This window comes from Taudactylus pleione, unplaced genomic scaffold (genome assembly GCF_031769625.1).
Source record: "Taudactylus pleione unplaced genomic scaffold, aTauple2 ptg000120l, whole genome shotgun sequence".
NCBI classification, from domain to species: Eukaryota; Metazoa; Chordata; class Amphibia; order Anura; family Myobatrachidae; genus Taudactylus; species Taudactylus pleione.
Window position 1 is genome coordinate 7,185,001 of NW_028284522.1, and position 25,972 is coordinate 7,210,972.

The 25,972-nt window shown below is 45.0% G+C and overlaps 1 protein-coding gene across 3 annotated transcripts in view; it reads right to left on the reverse strand.

The window, feature by feature from the left end:
- HLTF (helicase like transcription factor) overlaps positions 1 to 25,972 on the reverse strand; it is a 121,945-nt gene that overhangs the window by 58,858 nt on the left and 37,115 nt on the right. For 2 of the 3 annotated variants that reach the window (XM_088472050.1, XM_088472048.1), the window contains 3 exons: positions 12,169 to 12,223; positions 6,666 to 6,742; positions 4,765 to 4,857 (listed from right to left, as the gene is read on the reverse strand). In XM_088472050.1, the coding sequence (XP_088328176.1) occupies positions 4,765 to 4,857; positions 6,666 to 6,742; positions 12,169 to 12,223 (225 nt within the window). The remainder of the gene's footprint in view (positions 1 to 4,764; positions 4,858 to 6,665; positions 6,743 to 12,168; positions 12,224 to 25,972) is intronic. The other variant, XM_088472049.1, reaches the window with a different exon arrangement.

The following is a 25,972-nucleotide window of genomic DNA, read 5'->3' on the forward strand; positions in this document are numbered from 1 at the left end:
CCAGACTCTGCGGGCGCCCAGGACTGCTGCCGGATCCACGGGGAGCAGGTAAGGTCGTGGGTCACCGCTTGCGGTGATCCTCGCATTTAATATGCAGTCCTGTACCTCCGGTCTCTGGGGACAGACCGGAGGCACGGGCAGTGGCGGCGGGCCCCCCCCATACCCCGTGTGTCGACTAGACCACCAGGGACTTAGCGATCGGCGCTGGGAGCCAGCGTCCAAGGGTTAATAGCCGACCAGGGGAGGCAGCCTTCCCTGTTACAGCGGCTCTTCCCCTCAGCTCAGCGCGCCTTTCAGTGTCTAAAGTCTGGTGTCGCTGAGCTGCTTCCTCCGCGGGCCGCGCTGCTTCTGAGGTCTCCAGCGGCCATCTTCTCTGTGGTGCAGCAGCAGATCTCCGGAGATGGCGTTTGGCTCAGTCCCCCTGCGTACCTCACCATTAGGTGAGAGTACACAGCGCTATAGTGATCCCAAACACTGAATCTGGGCAGTTGAATGTAGCGACATAGTGCAGTATATTATGTCATGCTTATGTATGTATATATATGGAAAGTGGGGTGGAAAGGGCATGCGCCAAATAGTGTATTAACTTTAAACAAAATAGTGTATTTGTGCTCAAATAGATATGTGCGTACCAGAAATAAAGTCTTTAATGCTCATCTGAGTGGTCTTGTCAGCCGGATGCGATTATAGCTTTATCCGGATATCTGGTGCCACACAAAGGACCAGTTAAAATCTTGCATAGAGATAGAAAAGTAAATTCTTTACTCGTCTGTCCACCTGTGTTCCTCTCACCCCAAGGTTTTCCACGTTTTTGGATGGTGGTCTTTTAAATCAAAAAAGGACCCATCATCAGTGGTATATTTAAAACAGGGGGCTTTATTAGAGGGGAATATACAAGGGATACATATAGACAAAGTTAATAGGAGATAAAAAAAGTTTTGCTTATCTGCAAGGATAGTAGCCAAGGTTCATATAGGTAAGGCTGGCAGTGTCCAACGCGTTTCATCCTTTGGACTTCCTCAGGGGTAGAGGTATGGGTCAGGGGATACCCCTTTTATACCCTACAAGCAGCTGACATAGAAAACTGAAAACGGCGCTAATCGCCGGTTCGCACATGCACAGTGCGCCGCGGCCATCTTCATAACGTCACTACTGACGTCGGGGAAATCCCCAGATGACGCGTACTGCGCAGTGCGCATGTGCAGGTCGCGGCAAAACCGATATAGTATATGCCCTTAGTAGATTGCCCACTCACATAGTGGACAATGTCTCCAGCCTATGTTAGCGTCCGCAGTCTACTATACAATAAGTAGGCACCTGGTAGGTACATGTATGCATGTATTGTGGATGTCAGCGGCCATTGTTCTGGAAGGTCACCAGTCTATAGAGAGACACATTAGAACGGTAGCCATTTTGTTGGTTAGATAAGTACGTTAAAGCTTGATCAAAGGGGAAAATTAACAAAACATTCCCTGATGTGATACTCATCATAGGTAATGGCCTACAGATTGCCTATACACCAGATCTTTTAAATAATGGACCAATAATAATACAATAAAAACATTAAAAACACAAATAGATACATATATAAATAGTGGACCTTAAAATATTAATATGTGCGTTCCTTATAAGACCATGAATAAACAGGATAGAAACATAGATATAAATATAAAGTGCAAATAGGTGAGCAGGAGCCCTCGCGGCATCTATAGGGGGCCAGATTAAGCAATAAACTTGCTGAAATACTTCACATATAGGTTACCATAATTGACCATAACAAACCATAATTCAGTGATGCTTACATGGTAGTGAGTATCTTAAAAGCAATGTGACATAAAAAATATACATATATATATAAAATTATAAATATGAATGGATACTTTAAAATATGGGTACATAATAGCTCATAAAAATGGGGCGATTTCATAATTATCGTTAAGCCCATTGGGTATTAGTGTATTCAACTCAAAAATCCAGTACATCTCTCTCTGGGAGAGTTTGGTTGCAAGATCACCTCCTCTTTCACCTAGTTTCACATGTTAAATACCCCTATATGTTAGGTGTTCGGGGTTGGCATTATGATGTGTTTTAAAGTGTCTTGATACAGAATGGCTTTCAATTTTATTTTTTATATTCCTCACATGTTCTTGTATTCTGAGTTTGAGGTTCCTCTTGGTTTTACCTATATACTTCAGACCACAGGGGCATTCCAAAACACATATAACTGAACACGTATTGCAATTAAATTATATGTCTGCATTGTATGTGAGACTTATGCTAGTGCTGACTGTCTGTACTTTAACCTTTCACCAGTCAGTGTATATCTATCCCTTTTCTTTACAATCTGCCCTAATACAGCTGTACTTAGGGTGGTTCTGAGACCTCGCATATATATACTCGTTAATATTTGTGAGGTTTGTCACACTGTTGCGTGCTGCACGTTGCCATATTGTAGGTGGAACTGTGTGTTGCATACGCTGAAAATGGGTCCCTGCAGCTAATTTTAGCATCAGTCAGGACCAGTATAGTGCTGCTTGATATTTCTGCCAAGATGGTTGGTCAGATAGGTCTGACAAGGAGAGCGTGATACTGCACCCATTTTTACTATCCTGCAAGTCAGGTGCTGCAGGTGTTAGTGCGGAGGATTTGACTCATAAAGGGTTATGTATGTGGCGCCATCTGGTGCCGGGCCCCTTACACGACCCCCTTGGGCGGTTTGTTTCTTAGGATCCTCTCAATTGCGGATCGCCGGGCGGGCCCCTTTGTTGTAACTCACTTGGGGTTACTTCTCCATACTGCTCTTTTCATCTCAGGGTATCTCGCAGTTTCTTGCACTCTACTCCTGTGACACAGACTATCGCTCCCTGCAGGGGTTTTTCACAGTACATGAATTCCCCCTGGTGCCACAACGGTCTGTCATTCCCCTTGCAGGTATTACCACAACAGCCACCCTGGGTGGATGTCGTTTATCTACGAAACGCAAAATGGCGTGGTATACGCCCTGTGGTTACTTCCCAGTTGGCTCTGCCGTGAACTGGATGCTGTTTTGGGCTCTTTCCCTCTTACACGGGGGGGAGCCTATTTCAAGTATTTTTATCCATGCTTTGGGGCTGGTAGCAGGTCCATTCTGGTTAGAGAGAATGTTGCTCCTGCACCTGTATCTTACACCCTCAGTCTAACGGGCCTTCGGGTTCCCTGTTTCTGACTAGCGGGTGGATCGCATGGCGGGACTCTGGCTGTCGCTAGATACGAAGTATCACAACAGCGATTTGGCCTCCGGTCCTAAATTTCCTGAGGGTCATCACGAGCCCCTCCTGGGGTGGATCGGCATGTCACTCGTCTGATTACAGATGTTACTATGCCTTATATTCCTGCGTGGTCATATTCTACGGATCCGTAGGTGGTAACTCTGAAATCAGTATACTCGCTTTCAGGGGCTGTTACCCATCCTACCATGGCTATAGCATGGTTGGTTGATACTATTGCATACTGGGCTGATGCATTTGTGACATTTTTTCCCCTCCATCACGTCTGGGGTTCAAATGTCTTTGGTCGCTCACATAATGTATGCTGTTGTCGTATGTGGTTGGATACCAGTCTTCTAATTTTCAGAGTTCCGGCTGCAACTGTAACCGCTGTACTACCCTATGGCTGAGCTCTGGGAATGCAGAAGGATCCCTAAGGACCCTGAGGTAGAAATAAATGTTCTACTTAAATTGGAGTGCATAAAAATGCCTATAAGTATATATTTGTGTCATTTTATGCCACTTTTAAAAAACGTCAAAATACACCTCTAATGCTGGGTACACACTTAACGATGTGTACCCAGCTGATGTCTTCTGCAGCGGGTCCCGGCATCGGCAAGTACGTACAGACCTGCCGATGCCGGGAGCGACGGTGTGATAGCGGAGGCCAAGCTGCATTTGGCAGCATGGCCCACGATGACGATATCGCTCGTCAGACATGCATGCAGGTCCGATAGGCGATAGCGCTGACGACTCACAGGATCGCCTAGTCAGCAACATAACGTGTACACACTGCCCGATATGTCGTCCAATCCGCCGGATCGGACGACATAACGTCTAGTGTGTACCCGGCTTACCACCCACCTGCAATCTTAAAAACACCTGTCCCATACATATAGCACTCCCATATACCTATCCCACATCAATTAACCCATTTTTCTACACTGCACATTTTCACCCAAAATTGACATCTCATTAGTGGCCAAATAATGCAATTAAAAATATATTTTTGCCTAGTTAGTCATTAAGGATGGTGTCTCAGTGGTTCTGAACCAAGTATCGACATTTTTACCTTAAAATAGGAATTTTCCCCAACTTTTCACCTGCTCAGGAGGTGGTGAAAATAAACTCACAATAAATCCTATGGAGAATTATAGCACGTTACATGGGCAGCTGATTAAATGGCGTGATCACTTTTTTTACCCCCAAAATTCACTTTTACGTGAGAAAACGGGACAAACATAAGGATATTGTTAGAAATATTTAACTAGCACTATTTCTCCACCCATAACAATAAAGTAAAATATAAAGCAAAATAAATAAAAGTCCTATAAGGTAAAAAAATAAACATATAGGCGCTGAAATGGGCAAAATAAATGTAAAATTATTTTCTGCCATCAAGTGCTGTGTAGTCAATATACTGAAGAATTGGGTTGAATGATTTGCACAAATATCATTGGTTTTAATTTATGACATACATCAATTGGTACCATCCCAAAATATGTACTGATATACAAACCAGTGCTTTTATTCATAGACTTTTTCGTCACACCAGATGTACCAGAAAGAGCCATAGCGAACGGATCATCAACAAGACTGCATGCAGGAGACCCTAAATAAGACAGCAATCAACATAAAATTGCTGCAAGTTTGTTGGTAGTCAGAAACTACTGTCACATATCAGTGCAAATAACACATTAATATGACTCTAGTAAAAGTGACTGCATCTGTTATCAAACACTTAATCCTAGCTCATGAAATTTCAAAAAGAATCAATTTTGTGGGAAACAGTCAACCATGGATTGCGGAGGGTGTTGAGAGATGGACTAAAAGAAATGGATTTAACGATAAGTAACAAAGACCCTCTTTTGTCTGTCCTCCTATCTGGGGGACACTGCCTACCATGGGGATATTCCAAAGTTTTCCCTAGAGGAAGGTACGTTCAGTCAAAGCTGTGCGCAAAACCTTCTGCCCAAAATTTAAGTCCCTAGCTGCAAACACATTGAACTTGTAAAATTTGGTAAAAGTGTGAAGGGAAAACCAGTTGGCCGTCCTGCACAACTGCTACAGGTGATCACTGATCTGGTAGAATGCGCCACAATACGATTGAGAAGCGGGACATGTTCTTAGACGTACACCTGACAAATAGTGGCAGGTATTCTTCTTGCCAATGTTTTGTTGCTGGCCAATCTCGTACATGCACATCATACAAGATGATGAGATTGTTAGTCTGACTCTACATAACTGATATATCCACAAAGTTCTTCAACACCTGATAGTCATAAGTCATCTTCATTACCCGAAGACAAATCGCGGCACAAAACCTGGATTACAATGTCCCGATTTAAATGAATCCTGGATACAACCTTCAGCTGAATAGAGGGACCAGTTTTCAGAACAACTCTGTCCTGGTGGAAAACAAAGGCCCTCATTCAGAGCCGTACGCTCTGAGCAGAGCGCACGCTCTGAATGAGGGCCGGGCTCCATTTTCATGGAGCGTCCTCCTGGACGCTCGTATAGCTGTGGGTCACCACCCACAGGCTATACGAGCGTGCTTTTTGATGGCCGCGATGGTCGAGACCATCGCGACCATCGAAATTGCGAGCCGGAGCCTGCGGTTGAGGTTTTCAACCGCAAGCTCCGGAGTGATTTTGGCTCTATCAGAGCCAAAATCACTCCCACTGACATCACTAGTGATGTCAGTGGGCCGGCTTCTGACGGAAGGCGTTCCCGTGGGAACGCCCCCGTCAGGGAGGCACGCCCCCGGCACGCCCACCAAAGGGGGCGTGCTGTCAATCAACATTGACAGCACGCCCCCTTTGATCGGACACAACGAGCGAAGGACTTTCCTTCGCTCGTCGCGTCTGGCGCATGCGCACGACGGAGCTCCCTCCGTCGTGCGCATGCTCAGTGCATAACATCGACCCACTTGCGAGCGGACAGCTGCTCGCGAGTGGGTCTGAATCAGGCCCAAAGTTCACTGCAGATACCCATTTCAAGGGCACACAAAGAAAATTGGTATCCGATTGGCTAAGTAGATGAGATGCTGATGGATGTTTGCTACAAACAAGTGTAGTTTGTCTGCTCCCCTCAGCACCCTATGGTTGACAGTGTCCCCCAGACAGGAGGGCAGAGAGAGTATGATTATTATTATGGAGAGGATTAGTGGCCTAGCCCACAAAATAACTGCGTCCATTATATCTAAGTGATGGGTACACTTTAATAAATATGCTTATTCAGTACATTACGGTACCTAGACAAGATTATTTGTCACCATTCAATGTAGAAACAGGTTCCACTTTTCTTTGTATATATGCAAGGTGATAACATTGCTAACTTCGTAAATCAGTGTTTCCGGACAATTAGTATTAGTAGTAGCAGTAGTTTCACCAACTAGGTGAAATCTTATTTCTTACTCACCTTTCACTTTTCGTGGGAGCCACTGCTCCTCCTCTTCAGAATCGCTGAAAATATACTTGGCTTTTCTGGCTTTCTGCCTTGGGAAATATAGACCAGTTCGTAAGCAACATGACCAAATTAATGTGACACACCTCATTCTTAGGAAGCAACAAACCAATAAAGATTATAGTTTGCAGATCACACAATATATCTTGTAAACTAAAACTCATTACATATTTAAATATTATTAGGATTCTAACTATTTTCATCAAACATTGATTTATTTTCATTTAACCATCCTAGGTATAAAGATATACTGTATACACAATTCCTTAGATCATTGTGTAAATGCTATATAAAAATCAAATCAGCACCTAATATAAAAGGTATTTAATTATTTTGGTCCAAGTAAAATTCAGTGCAACTTTCCATCAGTAAATACACAATATTTGGCTTTATTTAAAAGCGGAGCCTGAGATCTGCAGAATTGCAGCCTGTTTGGGAAATGAGTGTATGGATGATAAATGTTAGTACATTTAATTATGGCTTGTGACACAACCAACATGCTTCATGTATAATCAATGACTAAAGTAATTATTTCCTTAGTAAAACAGCTCTCTAGAATTTAATTGGCCTATTATGATTAATGGCTTCATTGAAAATGGATGCTGTGTTTGCAGTACCACATACAGGGTTGCCTCTGATCTGAGCAGGCAAAATGTACCTGTTGCTTTAAGTGTTTGAAGTTGTGGTAATGATTGACAACACTGTAATATATATTATATAACCATAGTACTAGAACCATAGTGGAGAAATAAACATAAACTGTTCTTTTATGTGACAAAAGGGATCGGTATGATTTACTGCCGGTCACATGGTAAATCATACTGATCTCTTCAAATCCTGACAACGGAAGCCCGGCTGAGGTGAAGATCCTGACTGCACTAAAGGTAAGTATAAACTAACCTAATCTCCCCCCCATCCCTCCCTTAGAGGTGCCTAACCCTAACCTCGCACCCCACCTAAGTGCCTAAACCTAACCCCCCTTCCCCGCTGCCTAAACCTAAGTCTCCCGGGGGCTGTCTAACCCTAAGTCCCTCCCCGGGAGCCCATAATCTAACCCTTCCCCCCTGCGGCTGTCCGCGCCTGGCTTACCTTCGATCGGGATGCCGGGCTCCCGGTGTAGGTAAAATGACAGGCGTCGGGATTTCGACGCCTGTCATTAGACAGTAGGGATGCAGACGGTCGGGATTTAGACCGTCGGCATCCTGACTGCATGCCTGTGACAAAAACACAAAAGGAACAGAATGAAAAGGATTAACATAAGCAACTTGTGGTATCATTAGAACCATGTTTTATATATATATATATATCTATCTATCTATCTATCTATCAACTTGAAATGGATGGCACTCCAGGTCTTATGTGTGCTGAAAAAAATCCCTCTAAGGCTGGAGAGTAGGTCGACGTTTCAGGGCGCAGACCCTTTTATCTTGATAAAAGGGTTTGCGCCCTGAAACGTCGACCTACTCTCCAGCCTTAGAGGGATTTTTTTCAGCACACATAAGACCTTGAGTGCCATCCATTTCAAATTGATACATTACGTTTTTAGGAAAGGCACCGGGCCAGCTGCACCATAATACTGGAGGAGTGCCGGACACCAACATCACTATATATATATATATATATATAAAATCATGGTTTTAAGGAGAGTAAGAAAAATTATTTTGAGCCCTGTTGAAAAAAGGTCTCCTGGGACAGCCAGCCCGTATGAAGAGAGAAGACACCAAGGTTGACTTTATAGAGTGCCTCAGATATGTGTGTCTTTAAAACTTGGTATAAAAAGGATCAATCGCCAGGCATTGATGACTTAGGAAGACCAGATCTCCAGCCTCTAAATGTAGGTTGCAGTGATAGGACAAAATGCTTTGCCTTCTGCAGAAATCAACATTCTTTCTTCACATGACATGGGTGTTGCAAGGGCACTCATGATGGCTTATTTAAGCCACTGCTAGGGCAATTTCCTTCAGAACCCTGAGTGCCCAACCTTTGAGGAATAAGGTATTCAGAACCATAGAGTTAGTCCTAAGTTTCAGGACACTCACTGGCAAGATGGACTCCAAAGAAGAACATATGGCTGAAATCTGAGATGAGGGGGCTGGCAAAACGGATGGGTAGAAGGAGTCAGTGGTTGACAAGAGAGGAGTGTTGAGTGCAGAAAACAGTGGAGCAGAGCAAAAACTGCATGAACAGCTCAAGGCACCCATAAAAGAGCCCACCCCTGGGCATGAGATAGCATGGCATGGAGTGGGAGAACATGAGAGATGTGAGCCGAGAGAGCTGAGAGAAAGAGCCTGCTAATTTGTTCAGCATTAGGGATGCAGGGAGAAGGGAACGCCAGAGGGAGGATAGTACCTTCCATGGGGCAGCAGCCAGAGAGAGACAGACCTGTCCCCCATAGACAGTGTCACCATACAGATAATCACTGTGGCTACAGGGAATGTCCTGGGGACAGATGCTGGGCTGCTTTGCATGTGAAATTATGATGTGACCCAGAAACAATGAAGTAGGACTCCAAATTTTGGGTCCTTGGATCCCCCAAAATTATGAATGCAGGGCCTGATTCAGCAGTGATCGCAAATGCAACTATGTTAGCCACTGCGCATGGGTTTAAGCTGTATTGCAATCGCACTGCGATTACGCATGCACACAGGAATCTACTGCAGTGAGTGACAGGCTGTGAGAGTTTGGGGGGTGGGGATGGGGGAGTGGTCAGAAAAACGCAGGTGTGCCTGTCCGTTTGAACGCGGTTGCTGGGGCGGGCATAAATTAGCCACTGCGATTACATATGCAGCTTGAGAGCCCACTGAGTGTGAAGAGACTTGCAGTGTCTGCAGCAATAAATGGAAAAAACAACCGCACTAGTTAATGAATTCCCCTTCAGAAATTATTTATCCACATTTCCTTGTTGATCACATACTGGAGAGGTGCTACCTACTATAATTAAACATCAATGCTTATTTTTGGACTAGAAATAGACATGTGGTTATTTTGATACTATTAATTAACACTTTTGTGCATGAACAGAAACAATCAAAACGATCCAGGAGTGGTCAGTTTGTATTTGCCTCAACACTAGAACATGTTAAATAAATACATACATATTGAAGAACACTGTATTATTATTTTTTTTTTACTAGAGATGTGCAGACTCGGATAGGTTCGGACTTTCCCGCCAAAATTCAGGTCTCAGAAAGAGGCAAAACGTCATCTTTCATGGACAAACAACTTTTTTGTTTTGCCTCTTTCTGAGACCTGAATCAGAACTTGGCGGGAAAATCCGAACACACACATCTCTAATTTTTACTGTGGCCTTACAAAAATGAAACATTCATTCACTTAATGCTTATCACAGTGTGTCCACATCCTTGTTAATTGATTTATTGAGTTATCTTATCCCTGTATTATCATTTCAACTGCTGAAATTATGTGCACTTTATTTCCTATACCATCAAAATAAAAATATATTTTTGCAACATTGTAAAATTGTCTTGCAGTATTTTGAAACAATTGCCAGGAAGAAAAGAATACGATGTGCCTGGAACACACAAAATTAGAGATAATGTGTGATTTAACAGAATACTTATTTATACTGGCATAGAACACCATTGGAGCATATCTTCTCAATCCCTGTTTTATTTAGCATACAGTCCCCGAGCCAAATTTTATAATAAAAATATAAATATTTCACCATTATTGAATATTGTATGTTCTGGAATTAAAAGTTTTATACAGAATCAATAAAAGTTATGTTTTATAAATGTAACTATTCTGTGCACCATATCACTATCTTTTTATGTTTAGTATCTGCGGCAGGTCAGACCTGGTGTAAATGCTGCGTGAGTGGTCGGTGTGTCAATGGTACCGATGTTGCGCAGAAGAGCGACACTGGACGAATCGGAGAAAGCAGCAGTGGGCGTATTTATGCAGGATGAGCTTTGGCAAGTATTAGCATATTTTGCAGCTGCATTTCGTATGAATTTGCAGCTGCGATTGCAATTGCTGCTTGATCAGGCCCTCAGTGTGATCACTACACCATATTCCCTAGTATACAGTAAAATAATGGAATGGTCAATGGGTGTGACCTTTCTTTTACTTTTAACAGTTATATTTATGTAATCTTGCTGATTTAGGCCCTCATTCAGAGCCGTACGCTCTGAGCAGAGCGCACGCTCTGAATGAGGGCCGCCCTCCATAATTATGGAGCGTCCTCCTGGACGCTCGTATAGCTGTGGGTCACCACCCACACCCTATACGAGCGTGCAGTTTGATGGCCGCGATGGTCGTGACCATCGCCACTGCGAGCCGAAGCCTGCGGTTGAGGTTTTCAACCGCAAGGCCCGGAGTGATTTTGGCTCTATCAGAGGGGGCGTGCTGTCAATCAACATCGACAGCACGCCCCCTTTGATCAGACACAACGAGCGAAGGAAAGTCCTTCGCTCGTTGCGTCTGGCGCATGCGCACGACGGAGCTCCCTCCGTCGTGCGCATGCTCAGTGCAGACCATCGACCCACTTGCGAGCGGACAGCCGCTCGCGAGTGGGTCTGAATCAGGCCCTTAGAGTAGAGTCAGTAAGGGTTTCTCTAAATGGAGCAAAAGGTCAAATCTTTGGTCTAATTATATCCCCACAATACAGAGAATCACAATTTAGCAATAAAAAACTGTTTAGCATAATGAGGTTTAAATCGCATTTCTTTCTTCTGTAATTGGTTTCAGTGAGGAGAGAGTAGGGTTAGAAGGGATTATTGTCTGCTCATTAACTCAGTTTCATAACTGATTCTGTGAATGACCGACCGTGTTGATACAGTGTATGTTTACACCTAATAGAGAAAAAGTCAGCTGATCCCCATATACATCTGATCAAGATCGATAAGTGGTCCATTTAGCAGGCAATAAGTTCAGACGTACAATGATCACACATAACATGCAATATGCCATCACCCAACCACACTAATGTTGCTAACTTTTAGACTCTGCCTGTGTATAGCCATCAGTAGAGTAGGTTTATTCTCTTCATATTCCAGACTAATAAGAGCTTTCATAATGCTCGTGTAGAGCAAATGCAAAGTTCTAAATTCTGAGTCCACACTTTGACGATGAATCAGTCAGCAGGATCCGCCATCAGAGCGGCTGATTGGTAAGCTATACACACTTACCAATATAGCCTGCTCGATGAGTCTGGGTTGATATCACAACTGGGCGGGAATTTAAATGTGCCCACTCAGTTGAGATGCCAGTGTCGGCAGTCCCTGCAACAAGTGTACGACCTGTGAGTGGGTCGCCCGTACACACGGCTGTGTTGCAGGGCCGACCTCATATGTCTGAACGCCGTCGTTCACAGACATATCGGGTATACATACCCATCGATGCACTCGCGATATATCACCAATTGTGTACTCAACATAACTCTGGGAATCCTATTCACATGCACATTGATTAGATGTTTAAAAATAATGATACATACCCTTTAGGGAGAGTTCGTGTACCTCCTTGACTGCTATTAACACTTTCACTTCTTTCTTTAGAACGAAGAAAAAAAACGGTAGAAATAAATGTCCCACATACAGCTACATACTAAAGCCATTTGAAAAAGACTGCAACATCAATATTATTGAAAGCTCTTCATTCATCGTGTGGACACAAATTTATAAAAACAAAATCTGTCTGAATTAGGTTTAGGGAATATACAATGTTTTAGAGCTCAGAGATTTTTCATAGGAAGGATCACTCTGCAGTGGATGAAAAAAAAAAAATACAACCTGTAGGAAGAGCAAAGGAATCATTTGTGGACACTTGTGACCTGGTCACATGTTGTAAGGACATTCAAGTAGACCTAGAGATGCGCTGTGCTGACTATAATCCATCCTTCATCACAAGTTCCTTCATGTAATTGAAAATAGAGAGTGAATTGGACTGGGGCACTTCATAAATTTAGTAGGATGCCTGGCCTCTTATATGCACCTGTACTAAACCCCTGTACATACAAATAATAGTACTTTGGTCAGGGTCGCTTACAAATAGCACTTTAATGAGGACTTCAACTGCAGCTGCTGTCTCAAGTCTCCTGATAAGCTGGAGTAGAACAACCTCTGCAGGGTACAAACTTAAAAAGGCCACATGTCTGCAAATTTAATGCACGACTGCTATATATTTGCGGAATTTAATAATAGACATAAAAAAACATTTATATGGGGCCATAAGGGACCCGCAGTGCCTTACAAAGTACATAAACATATGAAAGAAAAATTACAGTACAAGGTGTATAAACATTGCTGCAGCAGCAGTCATAATATCCAAATAAGCAGTGCCGGCTGAACCCAAAGGTTTTGTGCGGTTGTTGGCAGTGAAGAGGAGATGATAGTATAAGTGAGGGAAGGAAAATAACATGAAGTAGAAGGGCCCTGCTTGTGAGAATTTCTAAAGGGGAGTGGCAGGCAGACAGGGGTGACAGAGTGGAGAGACAGTGAGCATGGATGAGTGGGTTGGGAGGAGAGCTGGAAGGCTTTAATTGGGTCTTGAGAGTCTGTTTGAAGCTTTGTGGAGAGGTGGAATCTGATACAGAGAGGGAGAGAGTTCCAGTGGTGGAGAGCAGAACGGGCAAAATCTTGGAGGCGGGAGAGGGAGGAAGTAGTTGCTTCATTTGAGTTTCTCTAAGGCCCCAACATGTACCAGTAAAACATGCAATTTGACAGGACTGCCCATAACTGTAGAGATAACAGATCTTTAGGTCATACAGGCCTAGGCGTGTTGTCCTTGGAATTCCACTTAATATATCCAAGGCACCAACTTAATCATTCTCTGGGAAATACAAAGATCAAAGGAAGTATAGATCTCTGTGCCATCCAAGGATGCCGCTACCCGATCAAGCTATTATTTTTATATTAAATATTACATCCTTGTACACGTAACTTATCCAATCCAGTGCCAAATACTTTCACCAAAACCGGGATTCTTACTATTTTACAGCTGAAGTGGTCTGATTTTTATTTTTAGAGTAATGCCACTATTAAAGCACAAAGGATTTGTCTGAAAAAAAAAAAAAATGTATAAAAGAAGGAATTAGCTTTTAAATTATGCTTCCTCATCCAAAAATTTTACTCCACTCTCTAATTTAGGAAGTCATAGATCATGTGAAAAGTAACTGTGGCAGTTAATGCGTTTCTTAGGGGTCTATTTACTAAGCAGTGTTAGGAGACATACAGGGGTATTCAATATAGGAGCGATAAGTCCGTTTTTGCGTTAATATCGGAGGTATGACGTCATTATCGCAGGTTTTACTTTTACACCACATTAAATTTCAGAGACATCGCATTTTTGAAAAGTCGAAGTTAAAAAACGGGGATAAGTTTTCACCATTGAATAGGTGTCGAAAAAAAGTGCAGAATTGGGGTTTAGGGGTGCAGGCTTAAAAAAAATAGCCTGCACCCTTCAGAATGACTTCGTGAAACGATCTGTGTCAAAAAAAAATAAAAAATCGGGACACCCCAAAAAAAGCACTTTGAATTTGGGGGCCAAAAAAAAAAAAATGTTGGGGAACAAAGTTAAAAAATAGCGAACTTGACTCTGGGGGGGTCCCCAAGTATGCCCCAGGTGTATTTTTCATTGCAGCTCCTTGCGCAAGTGGGTTTTTCATGATTTTTTCAAGTATGTTTAGCAACTTTAAAATATGCTGACCCCCATTTTCAAGTACCCAAAATTTGCTGGGCATAGTTATTTTTCCCCCAAAAAAATTCTAAATGCTCTTCTGCACCACTTTCTTCAAAGTCGCATTTATGCACTTGCCGCGGATATTAGAAACCCCGACTTCCTTCAGGAGTTAAAAATGAGGGTACCCATAGTGATCCCCCATGTCTACACATCATTAGGGGGGTCCCTAGAATATTTCCCGAAAATTCCCGTTTTTGTTAACCTGTTAAAAAAATGTGTAAAAATTTAGAAAAAAAATGACATAAGGTCCCCCCCCCCCAAAAGCCAAACCAGCCCCAGGCTAGCCAGCCAGTGGTGGTTTCTAAAAATACGGGGAACAAAATGTGTAGGGTTCCACCGTATTTTAGAAATCAACACCAGGCTGCAGGGACTAGTGCTGGTTTTAAATATAGGGGGCAAAAACGACGTGGGGTACCCCCTATATTTAAGACCAGCACCAGACCCAACCGACCGGGGTGCAATGCCACAGCCCGGAGACCCAATCACCGGGGCTCCAGGTCCAAAGCATTACACCCCAAGTCGGTCAGCGCAAGCCGGTGATCTCGGGGGAGTCTGGGACCCCCCAAAAAAGGGTCCCCCCTCTCCCGAGCACCACAGGCTTACGCTGAAGCCTGGGGCTCATCCCCATACCCCTGGAGCGGTGGGTATGGGGGTTATAGGGGGGCCAAATAATGTAAAACTATTGTACTTTACAGTGGAACTACAAGTGCCAGCAGACATGTGGCACCTGTAATTTCACTGTAAAATAAATAGTTAAAAAAAGACAAAACTCACACACCGTGCCCAGTATAAGTTTATTACATGCACTAGTCCCTGCAGCCTGGTGTTGGTTTCTAAAATACGGTGGAACCCTACACATTTTGCTCCCCGTATTTTTAGAAACCACCACTGGCTGGCTAGCCTGGGGCGGGTTTGGCTTTTGGGGGGGGGGGGGGGGGGGGGGGGGACCTTATGTCATTTTTTTTCTAAATTTTTACTGTTTTTTTTTACAGGTTAACAAAAATGGGAATTTTCGGGAAATATTCTAGGGACCCACAAAATGATGTCTAGATATGGGGGATCACTATGGGTACCCCCATTTTTAACTACTGAAGGAAGTCGGGGTTTCTAATAGCCGCAGTAGGAAAAAACACCTGGCAAACATATTTAAAAACAGGACTTTCTTTTGCTGGCAAAAACGGGGTTATCCCCAATGTCTGGACATCTTTAGGGGGGTCCCAGGCATATTTTCCGAAAATTCCCGTTTTTTTCCTTAAATGAAGTCAAGGGGCATTTTTAATAAAACAAAATAATTTTTCAAATCACTATAGCAAGTGAAAAAAATGCAGAATAGGGGTTTGGGGGTGTAGGCTTATAAAAAATAGCCTGTAGTTTTGGGAATATCCCCTTAAAAGGAAATGTTAAAAAAAAAATGTCCACAAAAAAATCGGGACACCATTAAAAAAAAAGTAATAATTTGGGGGGGTTAAAAAAAAAAAAAAAAAATTATGTAAAAAAATTACCAAACTAACGAAATTATTTCTGGTGGGGTCCCCAAGTATGGGGCAGGTGTTTTATTCATTGCGCAAAGTAGCGGCAGGTGCACAAATGCAGAATTTTTAAAAACTTACTTTAGGGACATCAAAATATGCTAGTACCCATTTTCATGTACCCCAAATTTGATGGGACCACTTAAAAAAACGAAAAAAATAACCTAAGTGCTCTTCTGCAACACTTCTTCAATGTCGGGAAAAAAACACCTGCTGCGGCTATTTAAATCCCCGACTTTCATTTAAAGGCTAAAACGGGGGTACCCATAGTGATCCCCCATGTTTTTACAACTTTAGGGGGGTCTTACAAATTTTTTATGGAAAAAATCGTAACTTTACGCAAATCCAACTTCGGAGGTTCCCATTTTCGATAATTTTATATTGAATACGGGGATAAGCGGGAGCGCGCACCAGACTTAACGCAGAAAAAAAACTCCGATATGAAACGTTAACTTCGGCAGTGAAGTTAACGTTTCATATTGAATACCCCTCATAGTGAAAAGTGATAAGGTGCCAGCCAATCAGCTCCCAACTGTCATTTTTCAAACACAGCCTGTGAGACGGCAGTTAGGAGCTGATTGGCTGGCACCTTATCACTTTTCACTCTGTCTCCTAACACTGCTTAGTAAATAGACCCCTCAGATACACCTATTAGACAGAGGGACTGCATTAGACAGCCCTAATTTAAATTTTATTATTTCTTAGTTTTTTTTGTTTTGTTTTTTTAGAGCAAGCAGTGCTGGCTGTCCTAGAGGGCGCCTGTGCTACTGCTCCATCTACCCCCACCAATGCCGCAACACCGGTGAGAGGTCCGGTGATTACGTCGGGAGACAGCGGTGCTCAGCTAGACGCTCAACTGGAGACCCAGGGCGGCAGCAGGAGAAATGGGGAGGCAGATAAGGCAATTCCCCGCTTGCGGTCCTTACCTCCGGCTGTGGAGACCAGCCGGAGGACCCTGAGATAGGATGTCCGATTCGTCCGCACCCCACTAGACCTCCGGGGCACTTAAGTCCAGCATTGGGACCTTTGCAGAGGCCAGCAACCCCGGCATGTTGATACAGTAGTGGGGAGGTAAGCTTTCCCCCAGTAGCCCCTCCCCCAGCTCAGAATGCGATCCCTAATCGAGGTTTCCCGCCTCTGAGCTGCTCCTCCTCCTCCCACTGTGAGACGCTCAGCAGCAATTTCTCTGGGCTTTGCTGAAGCTACAGGTCTCAGGAGAATTGTTTCCAGTCTCCCTGTATACCTCCTCCTCGGGACCAGGTTATACAGCGCTCAATCCTACCAGCCTATTAATGCTTGAGTAATTGATTTAGTGCCCACTGCAAGTATTAATATATATATTTATGTGCATTGTATGTGACTTGTGCTAGCTCTACTGTAGTGATATACTGTCTTAAACTTTTTGAATGTCAGTTATCTCTATCCCTGCTGCTCTTTCTTAACTCTCAACTACCAGGTGTGTAGCGGTTAATTATTGATTCACACTTTCTTGTATTTGTGAAGAGGGTCATATTGAATTTCTTGCTATAAATTTTTTGCGTACTACTTGCTGACTATTACTATGTCCTCCAAAGTCAAGGGTAATAAGGAGGCTGCTGACCCTGTGCTGGTTAAATACAGATCCTGTTCAACAGGCTTGCCACCTCAGGATTCTGTGCAGGATGGTCTGTGTGCTAATTGTTATGTACCACCTCAACAGTCCACTTCGCCAGCCGCAGTCCAGGAGCCACCTTGGGTGTCCTCCTTATCCCAGGTTATGATGCAGTTAGTGTACCGCTTATCAGCCCCCATGCTGTCTCCCACCATGGGGTACCCACAGCTGTTACATCCTACTATATCTTTACCCCCTATGCATCCTCCTTGGATGGATGCATTTGTCCACTCAGTTCAGAATATGGTTCAAACCTCAGCCGCCTATCAGCAAATGTTACAGGCAGACAAACCGTTAGTCACCAAAGCACATAGGTGGACTGTATCATCCTCAGTCCACCCAGCTTTTGGATTCTGACGCATCATCTGAGGAGGCAGAAGATGCACATGTTTATCCCCCCGAGTGAGGAGGACAGTCATTCGACAGTGGATGTCCCATCTCTAGTGAGGGTGATCAAGTCGATCCTGAACATAGAGGACGAGGAACCGTCCCCTAAGCCCAGACCCCGGTGTTTAAACGCCAAAAGGTGGTTAAGGCTGAATTCCCTCAATAGGACCAGCTCACTGAGCTAATGAGGGAGGCATGGAGTACTCCTGGTAAACTGTTCCAGATTCCAAACTAGCATCTTTTTTTCAGGGTCCATAGGGATCCACAGGGATACCATGGGGATATTCTGGTTGGAAGGCCAGGCACCAAACAGTTAAAGCTTTGACTCTTAGAATGCCCTGGGTCAACCTCCATATATACCCCGCCCCTAGCCATAGGACTTCAGGTTTGTTCGTTTGGTGTGGCAGGACTCAGACGCACCTTTTGTACAGGGGACTGCTTAGGCAGTTCTAAGCTTTCATTTTATGATTTATTTTACTTTGTTTTCTTGAGTTGGCAGTACTAAGCGTCTGTATTAAGATGCACGGGCTGCGACCCAATCTACCTCTCAGAAATTGTGCTGGTGATTTCGGTGGGCAGGTCGTGGCTGGGCTTAGCTAGCAGCAATGCTGCAACCTGGACTGCACCGGATGCTTGGGGATGTCAGGTAAGGCGATTACTCGCTTGCGGGGAATCGCGCACGGCAGTCCTTGCTTCTGGTGTAGAGGCGCACCAGAAGCAGATGCTGTCCACGGAGTGCACCTGGTAGCCGTTGGTCTCAGCCGAGGGTCTGGGTAAGTCTCCCTGTATACCTCTCCTTTGGTTAAGTTATACGGTATATCCTACTATTACTTTGCGTTGCTGTAGTTGATTTTGAGCCCATTGTAATTATATTACATATGCATTGTATGTGACTGTTGCTAGCTGCTGACCGACTATGATTTCTTTCTATCTGTCAATTATAATTGTGACTTCTTTCTGAGTGCTACACATTCATTTAGAATTTGTGAAGGCTGTCACATTACTTTCGATTGTTGCCTTTACTTTAAACATGTCTAAAGATAAAGGGGAGCAGGAGGGGGAGCTTCTGTGTGTGTTTCATGTACAGCATGTGTGTCCTCACAGGACATAAAGGAGGGTTTGTGTGCTGTCTGTTTTAAAGAGCCACCTTACCAGTCTGGTTTACCTGTTGTTGGACAAGAGCCATCTTGGGTTGCTTCTTTGTCACAGGTTATGATGCAGGTGGTGGATCGTTTGGCTACTCCAACGATGCCTCCTTGGATGGGGTGTCCACATATTTTCACCTCATGAGCATTCCTCTATTAAGGATGTCGATAGCCATTTTAGTCAGAATATGGCGCCAGTTAATGTTGATAGTAGACCGGGAGTGAATAAAGCACCTAAACGTAAGTTGTCTTTATTTCAGTCTGTTCAACATATGGATTCAGACGCATCCTCGGAGGAGTCTGATGATGCACCGGATTCCTCTCCAGGATCTACTTCCTTTAGAGAAGGATCATCATCTACTGTGGATGTTACTACTTTGGTGAGGGCGGTTAGATCAGTCCTAGATATTCAGGATGATCAACCGATTCATAGTAAGAAGCCTCAAATGTTTAGTCACCGCCGAAAGGTGGCCAAAACTGTATTTCCTGAGTCTGAACAGCTCATTGAGCTTATTGAGGAGGCATGGGGAAACACTGATAAGCGATTTTATGTTGATCAGAGAATAAAATCATTGTACCCATTCCCACCTTCGGTATGCGCTAAGTGGGAGGTACCTCCTACTGTGGATGCTCATGTAATGCATCTGATCAAAAAGGCTACATTGCCTGTTCCATCAGCTGATAAAAAGATTGAAGCTTGTCTTAAGGCGATTTTTTTTCATCATCTGCAGCAGTTACCCGTCCGGCTATAGCCGGTGCCTGGGTAGCTAAAGCAGTTGAATGGATTGGGGCATTGCCAAAAGCTACCAGAGAACAGATGATTATCTCCCATATACAGGAAGCAGCTTCCGATCTGGGAGGAGCTGCCGTGGATGCTGGAATCTTAGCTTCTAAGGCATCAGCAGCATCCATAGTTGCACGTAGAGCCCTGTGGTTAAGGTCTTGGAGAGCTGATACAGCATCAAAAAGGGCGCTGGAAGTCTTACCTTTTCATGGAAAGGTCCTCTTTGGAGCCAAGCTGGATAGCATAATCTCTACTCTGGCGGCGTCAAAGTCAGCAGGTCTACCTCTACATCATACAGTAGAACTAAGCAAGTCTCTTTTGAGTCTTTTCGTCCTCAGTGGAAAACCAAAAGACAGACTTCTTCCAAGCCGAATAGTTTTCGTAAGTCAAAACGTCAAACTAATGGGTCTGGCCAGACAAGACGTCCAGCTTCTAGGCCAGACAATAAGCCCTCGGCCTGATGGAGCGGGCCTCCTCCTGGGGGTTCCCAGGGTGGGGGGCCGACTTCTTCAGTTTGCGGATTGTTGGCATCAAACAACTACAGATGCCTGGGTTTGAGAAGTGGTCTCTCAGGGGTATGCCCTCACTTTCAGGAGACACCCCCACCAGAGGTTTTTTGCCACAAAGCCTCCATTGGATGTGAGCAGGGCCTTGGCTTTTCAGGAAGCAATTCACTCCCTGCGGCAGGCAGGGGTGATAGCTCGGTCCCTATTTCTCAACCCCTTCCCTGTTATTCAAATCTATTTCTGGTCCAGAAACCAAATGGGGCATATCGCCCTATATTGAATCTAAAAACCGTCAATAGTTTTATCCATGCTCCCAAATTTCGCATGGAAACTCTCCGGTCAATTATTTTGGCTATGGAACCGGGAGATTACATGGTGTCCCTGGATATTCAGGATGCATATCTGCAAGTTCCAATTATCCCATCCCACCAGCAATTTTTAAGGTTTGCTGTCCTTCAGCAACATTTCCAATTTCAGGCTCCACCCTTTGGCCTTTCTACGGTTCCCCGGGTATTTACCACAATAATGGCGGTCATGACGGGAGTCAGAATACTGCCATATCTGGACGGCCTTCTGATATTGGCACAGACTCCAGTGGTGGTGCAACAACATCTTCAGCTGACCATAGCCTGCCTCCAAAGGCACAGTTTGATCATCAATTGGAAGAAATCATCACTTTCTCCAACACAGCAGATGATTCAGGCACAAAAGGTGTTTCTGCCAGAGGACAAGATTGTGGCATTGTCAATGCGGATACACAAGCTGATATGCAGGCAAAGATTATCTATTCTGTCAGCAATGCAGATTTGGGATCAATGGTATCGACCTTCGACATGGTGGGCTATGCTCGGTTCCATTCCTGGCTTCTGCAAAGGTTGATTCTCTCCAGGTGGAACAGACAGTATCATTCAATACGGTCCCAGATGATCTTTCTCACCTCAAAGGTTTGTCACTCACTCTTGTGGTGGCTAAAAAAGGAGCACCTAAACAAAGGGCGTTGATGCTGGATTCCAAATTGGGTGCTCCTCACCACGGACGCCAGTCTTCGCAGATGGGGGGCAGTGACAGGTCATCACACCTTTCAGGGAAGATGGACAGATCAAGAAAGTCATCTGCCAATAAAGATTCTGGGCAGGCCTGTCCAGATCCGGTTCAACAACGCGACTACAGTGGCCTTCCTCAATCATCAGGGAAGAACAAGAAGTTACACAGCCATGAAAGCAGTGACAAAGGTTCTGATTTGGGCAGAACGTCATCTTCGGCCATCTCAGCAATTTTAATTCCGGGAATACTCAATTGGGAAGCAGACTTCGTAAGTCGCCAGGGCATACATGCCAGAGAGTAGTCTCTCCATCTGCGAGTGTTTCAGCTCCTGGTAAACAAATGGGGTCTACCAGAGAGAGATCTCATGGCGTCACGTCACAACCACAAGGTCCCCAGGTAAGGGTCCACGTCCAGAGACCCATCAGCAGCCTTCGTGGACGCACTGGCAGTAAGATGGGACTTCAAGCTGGCGTATCTCTTTCCTCCGATTTCTGTCCTTGCAAGAGTTGTCAGGAAATTCAAGCAGAAAGGTGGAACAGTAATACTGGTGGCTCCAGCTTGGCGCAGGCATCATTGGTTCACCGACATACAGAATCTGTCAGTAGACAGTCCGTATCCTCTTCCTCTGTGGCAGGATCTGCTAACTCAATGTCCCTGCCAACATCCGGACTTGGCCCGTCTAGCTTTGACGGCGTGGCTCTTGAAATTTCCATCCTAAACACAAAGGGGTTTTCCAGTTCGGTTATTCAGACAATGCTTAGGGCAAGGAAGCCTGCTTCTGCCCGCATCTAGTACAGGGTTTGGCATTCCTTTGGTCAATGGTGTTTTCATAAGGAATATGATCGTAGATTGCAGAAAAGCCCAAATCCTGAAAATTCTGAACGACAGGATTAGACATTTGGTCTCCGCCTGGCTACTTTAAGAGTGCAGTCTGGTTCCAGATGAAGATTGCTTCATTACCAGATGTTAGAATTTTTTCCCAAGGAGTTCTGCGGGTTCAGCCTCTTTTTGTTCCACCGGTAGCACCATGGGATTTGTCTTTGGTTCTTAAGGGGATACAGGCATCCCCATTTGAACCTTTAGACTCTGTAGATTTGAAGTGGTTGACAGCAAAGACCATTTTTCTTCTTGCTATCTCATCTGCTTGCAGAGTCTCTGATTTGGCAGCACTCTTGTCACTCCCCATTTTTGATTTTTCACCAGGATAAAGCTGTTCTTCGTACAAGGGAGGATTACCTTCCTAAGGTAGTGTCCCGTTTTCATGTGAATTAAGAAATTGTTGTTCCAGCTTTTCAGGCTCCAGGCTTTTCTGTAGGTGAAGCCTCCCTGGATGTAGTTCTTGCTCTCTGCATTTATGTGGAGCATACGAATTGTGTTAGAAAAATCAGATTCTCTATTTGTATTATATGGTTTTCACAAATGGGGATGGCCAGCTAGTAAACAGACTCTGGCGAGATGGCTACGCATGACTATCTCTCAGGTGTACACACAGGCTGATCTTCCTGTCACAAGCACGGTGACACCGTATTCTACTCGGTCTGTAGGGCCATTGTGGGCATTCAGTCATGGTGCCTCTGCTGAACAATTATGCAAGGCTGCCACGTGGTCTTCTGTCCACACTATTCTTAGGTATTATGCCTTTGATACTTTTGCCTCTCATGATGCTTCCTTTGGGCGACAAGTTCTCCTTTCTGCTCAGGAGTGTCCCCCACCCTAGGGAAACTGCTTCAGGACGTCCCCATGGTATCCTTGTTGACCCCGAAGAAGAAATATAGAGTTATGGTAGACTTACCTAGATAACTCTTTTTCTTCGAGGTCCACAGGGCACCCACACTGACTCACCTGGCTTCATTGGGTGTTTTTCTTTCGGTCACAGATTCCCTCATCTTGTTTAAGAGTGTTTCTGGTGTACGATTGTTCTTCCTTCTCCTGCCTTTAGGCTTGCTAACTAAACTGAAGTCCTATGGCTAGGGGCGGGTATATATGGAGGAGGACCCGGGGCATTCTGGGAGTCAAAGCTTTAACTATTTGGTGCCTGGTCTTCCAACCATAATATCCCCATGGTATCCCTGTGGACCCTATGGACCTCGAAGAAAAGGAGTTATCTAGGGAAGTCTACTGTAACTCTATATTTTTGCCCTCTCCCACCTGGCATGTGTACTAAGTGGGAAGCCCCCCCCTACTGTTTATTCTCACATGATATGCTTAGTCAGAAGCTCTACTCTGCCTATACCGTCCACATCCTCCCTTAAAGACACCACAGATAGAAAACTGGAAACTTGTCTCGTGTCCATTTTCTCAATTTCTAGCACTATTACTCAGCTGTCTATGGCCGCAAGGATGGAAGGATGCACTTGAAGACAGCCTGCCATCAGACACTACCAGGGAGCAACTGGCCTACATCTCCCATATCTGGGAAGCGGTCTCTTATTTGGGAAGCTGTATTGGATACTGGACTCCTTGCTTCTAAGGCATCTGCGACCTCGGTAGTTGCTCGCTGGGACCTTTGGCTACGATCCTTGAAAGCGGACACGAATTCCATGAAGGCCCTCGAATCCTTACCTTTCTCTAGAAACTTACTGTTCGGCGCAGAGCTGGACAAAATTGTGGCTACCGTGGCAGATTCAAAATCTGCCTTTCTGCCATCAGCAGCTGCCCCTAAGCCTAGGCCGTTCTCCTTTTGGTCCTTTCTCCCCCACGGTAAGGCAAAAGGATAGTCCTTTCCCAGGCAGCCTAGTTCTCACAAGATCGCCAATCCGGGATCAAAGTAGCCTTGGTCTGCCAGACGTCCAGCTTCCAAGTCTGCCAACAAACACTCCGCCTTATGGGTCGGCCTCCTCCTGGGGGATCCCAGGATGGGAGGTCAAATTCTTTGGTTTGCCGATTCCGGGCGTCAAACAACAATAGACGCCTGGGTCCAAGAAGTGGTCTCTCAGGGGTACACCCTCCCCAGCAATTTTTTTGTACAGGTCCCCCTTCAAGACCCTGGCCCTCCAGGAAGCAATTCACTCCCTGCTGTGATTAATATCGGTTTCTTTGGCTCAGCAAGGAACGGATTTTTATTCCACTCTTCTTTTTTTTTGGTTCAGAAGCCCAACGGGTCTTATCGGCCTATTCTGAACCTCAAATCCCTCAACAAATTTAAGAGAGTGCCAAAGTTTTGCATGGTAACTCTACGATCAGTTGTCTTGGCATTGGAGCCTGGGGATTTTATGGCTTCTCTGGACATTCAGGATGCATACCTGCATGTGCCTATTACTTCAACCCACCTATGGTTTGCAGTCCTCCAGCAACATTACCAGTTTCGGGCACTGCCCTTTGGTCTGTCAACGGCCTCTCAGGTCTTTACCAAAACAATGACAATCATGGTGGCCCACCTCAGTCGTCAGGGAGTCAGAATTCTGCCATACATAGACGACCTCTTAATTTTGTCACATTCACCTGCTGTTTTACAACACAATCTCCAGCTGACCATTGCCTGCCTGCAAGCTCATCAATTGGAGAAAGTCCTCCCCCTCTCCCACACAGGGGATGGTACAGCTGGGTGCACTCCTGGATTCTCGAATACAAAGGATCCTTCTGCCAGCAGACAAAATTTCAAAACTGTACTTGCGCAACTTGCTTCACAATCGAAGGGTATCCATTCACTCAGCATTGCAGGTCCTGGGGTGCATGGTATCCACCTTCGATCTGGTGGAGTACGCTCAGTTCCACTCCAAGCCCCTTCAACAACTGATTCTCTCCCAGTGGAACAGGCAGTATCATCTGCTCCGGTCCCAGACAATCCTCCACAGGTCTGGCTTTCCCCTCTCATGGTGGCTGCAGACATCCCATCTGGACAAGGGTCGTCCACTTCTGGATTCCAAATTGGAAGCTTCTCACTACAGATGCCAGCCTTCTTGGATGAGGCATGGTCACCGGTCATCATACCTTTCAGGGACGGTGGACAACCCAGGAAAGTCACCTGCCCATAAACATTCTGGAGCTTTAAGCAGAGTACAGAGCACTCATGCTGGTGCGAGATCTCCTCCGAGGCAGGCCGGTCCAAATCCAGTCCGACAACGCGACTGTGGCAGCCTACCTCAACCATCAGGGAGGCACGCGAAGTCAGGCAGCCATGCGGGAAGAAGCACACATCCTGTTCTGGCGTGACCATCATCTCCTGGCAATCTTGGCAGTGTTAATTCCCGGAGTCCTCAAATGGGAAGCGGACTTCGTAAGCCGTCTGGATGCATATGCCGGAGAATGGGCTCTCCTCCTGGCTGTCTTTCAACTCCTGGTGGACAAATGGGGCCTACCTGATGTAGGCCTCACAACACAACCACAAGGTCCCCTGTTACGGGTCCAGGACCAGAGACCCCTCAGCCGCCTTCGTGGACGGTCTGGCAATGCGGTGGGACTTCAATCTCGCATACCACTTTCCTCCGATCTCCCTCCTCCCGAGGATTCTACGAAAAGTCAAGCAAGAAGGTGGCATGATGATACTGATCGCTCCAGCCTTTTCCATTGGCTCTC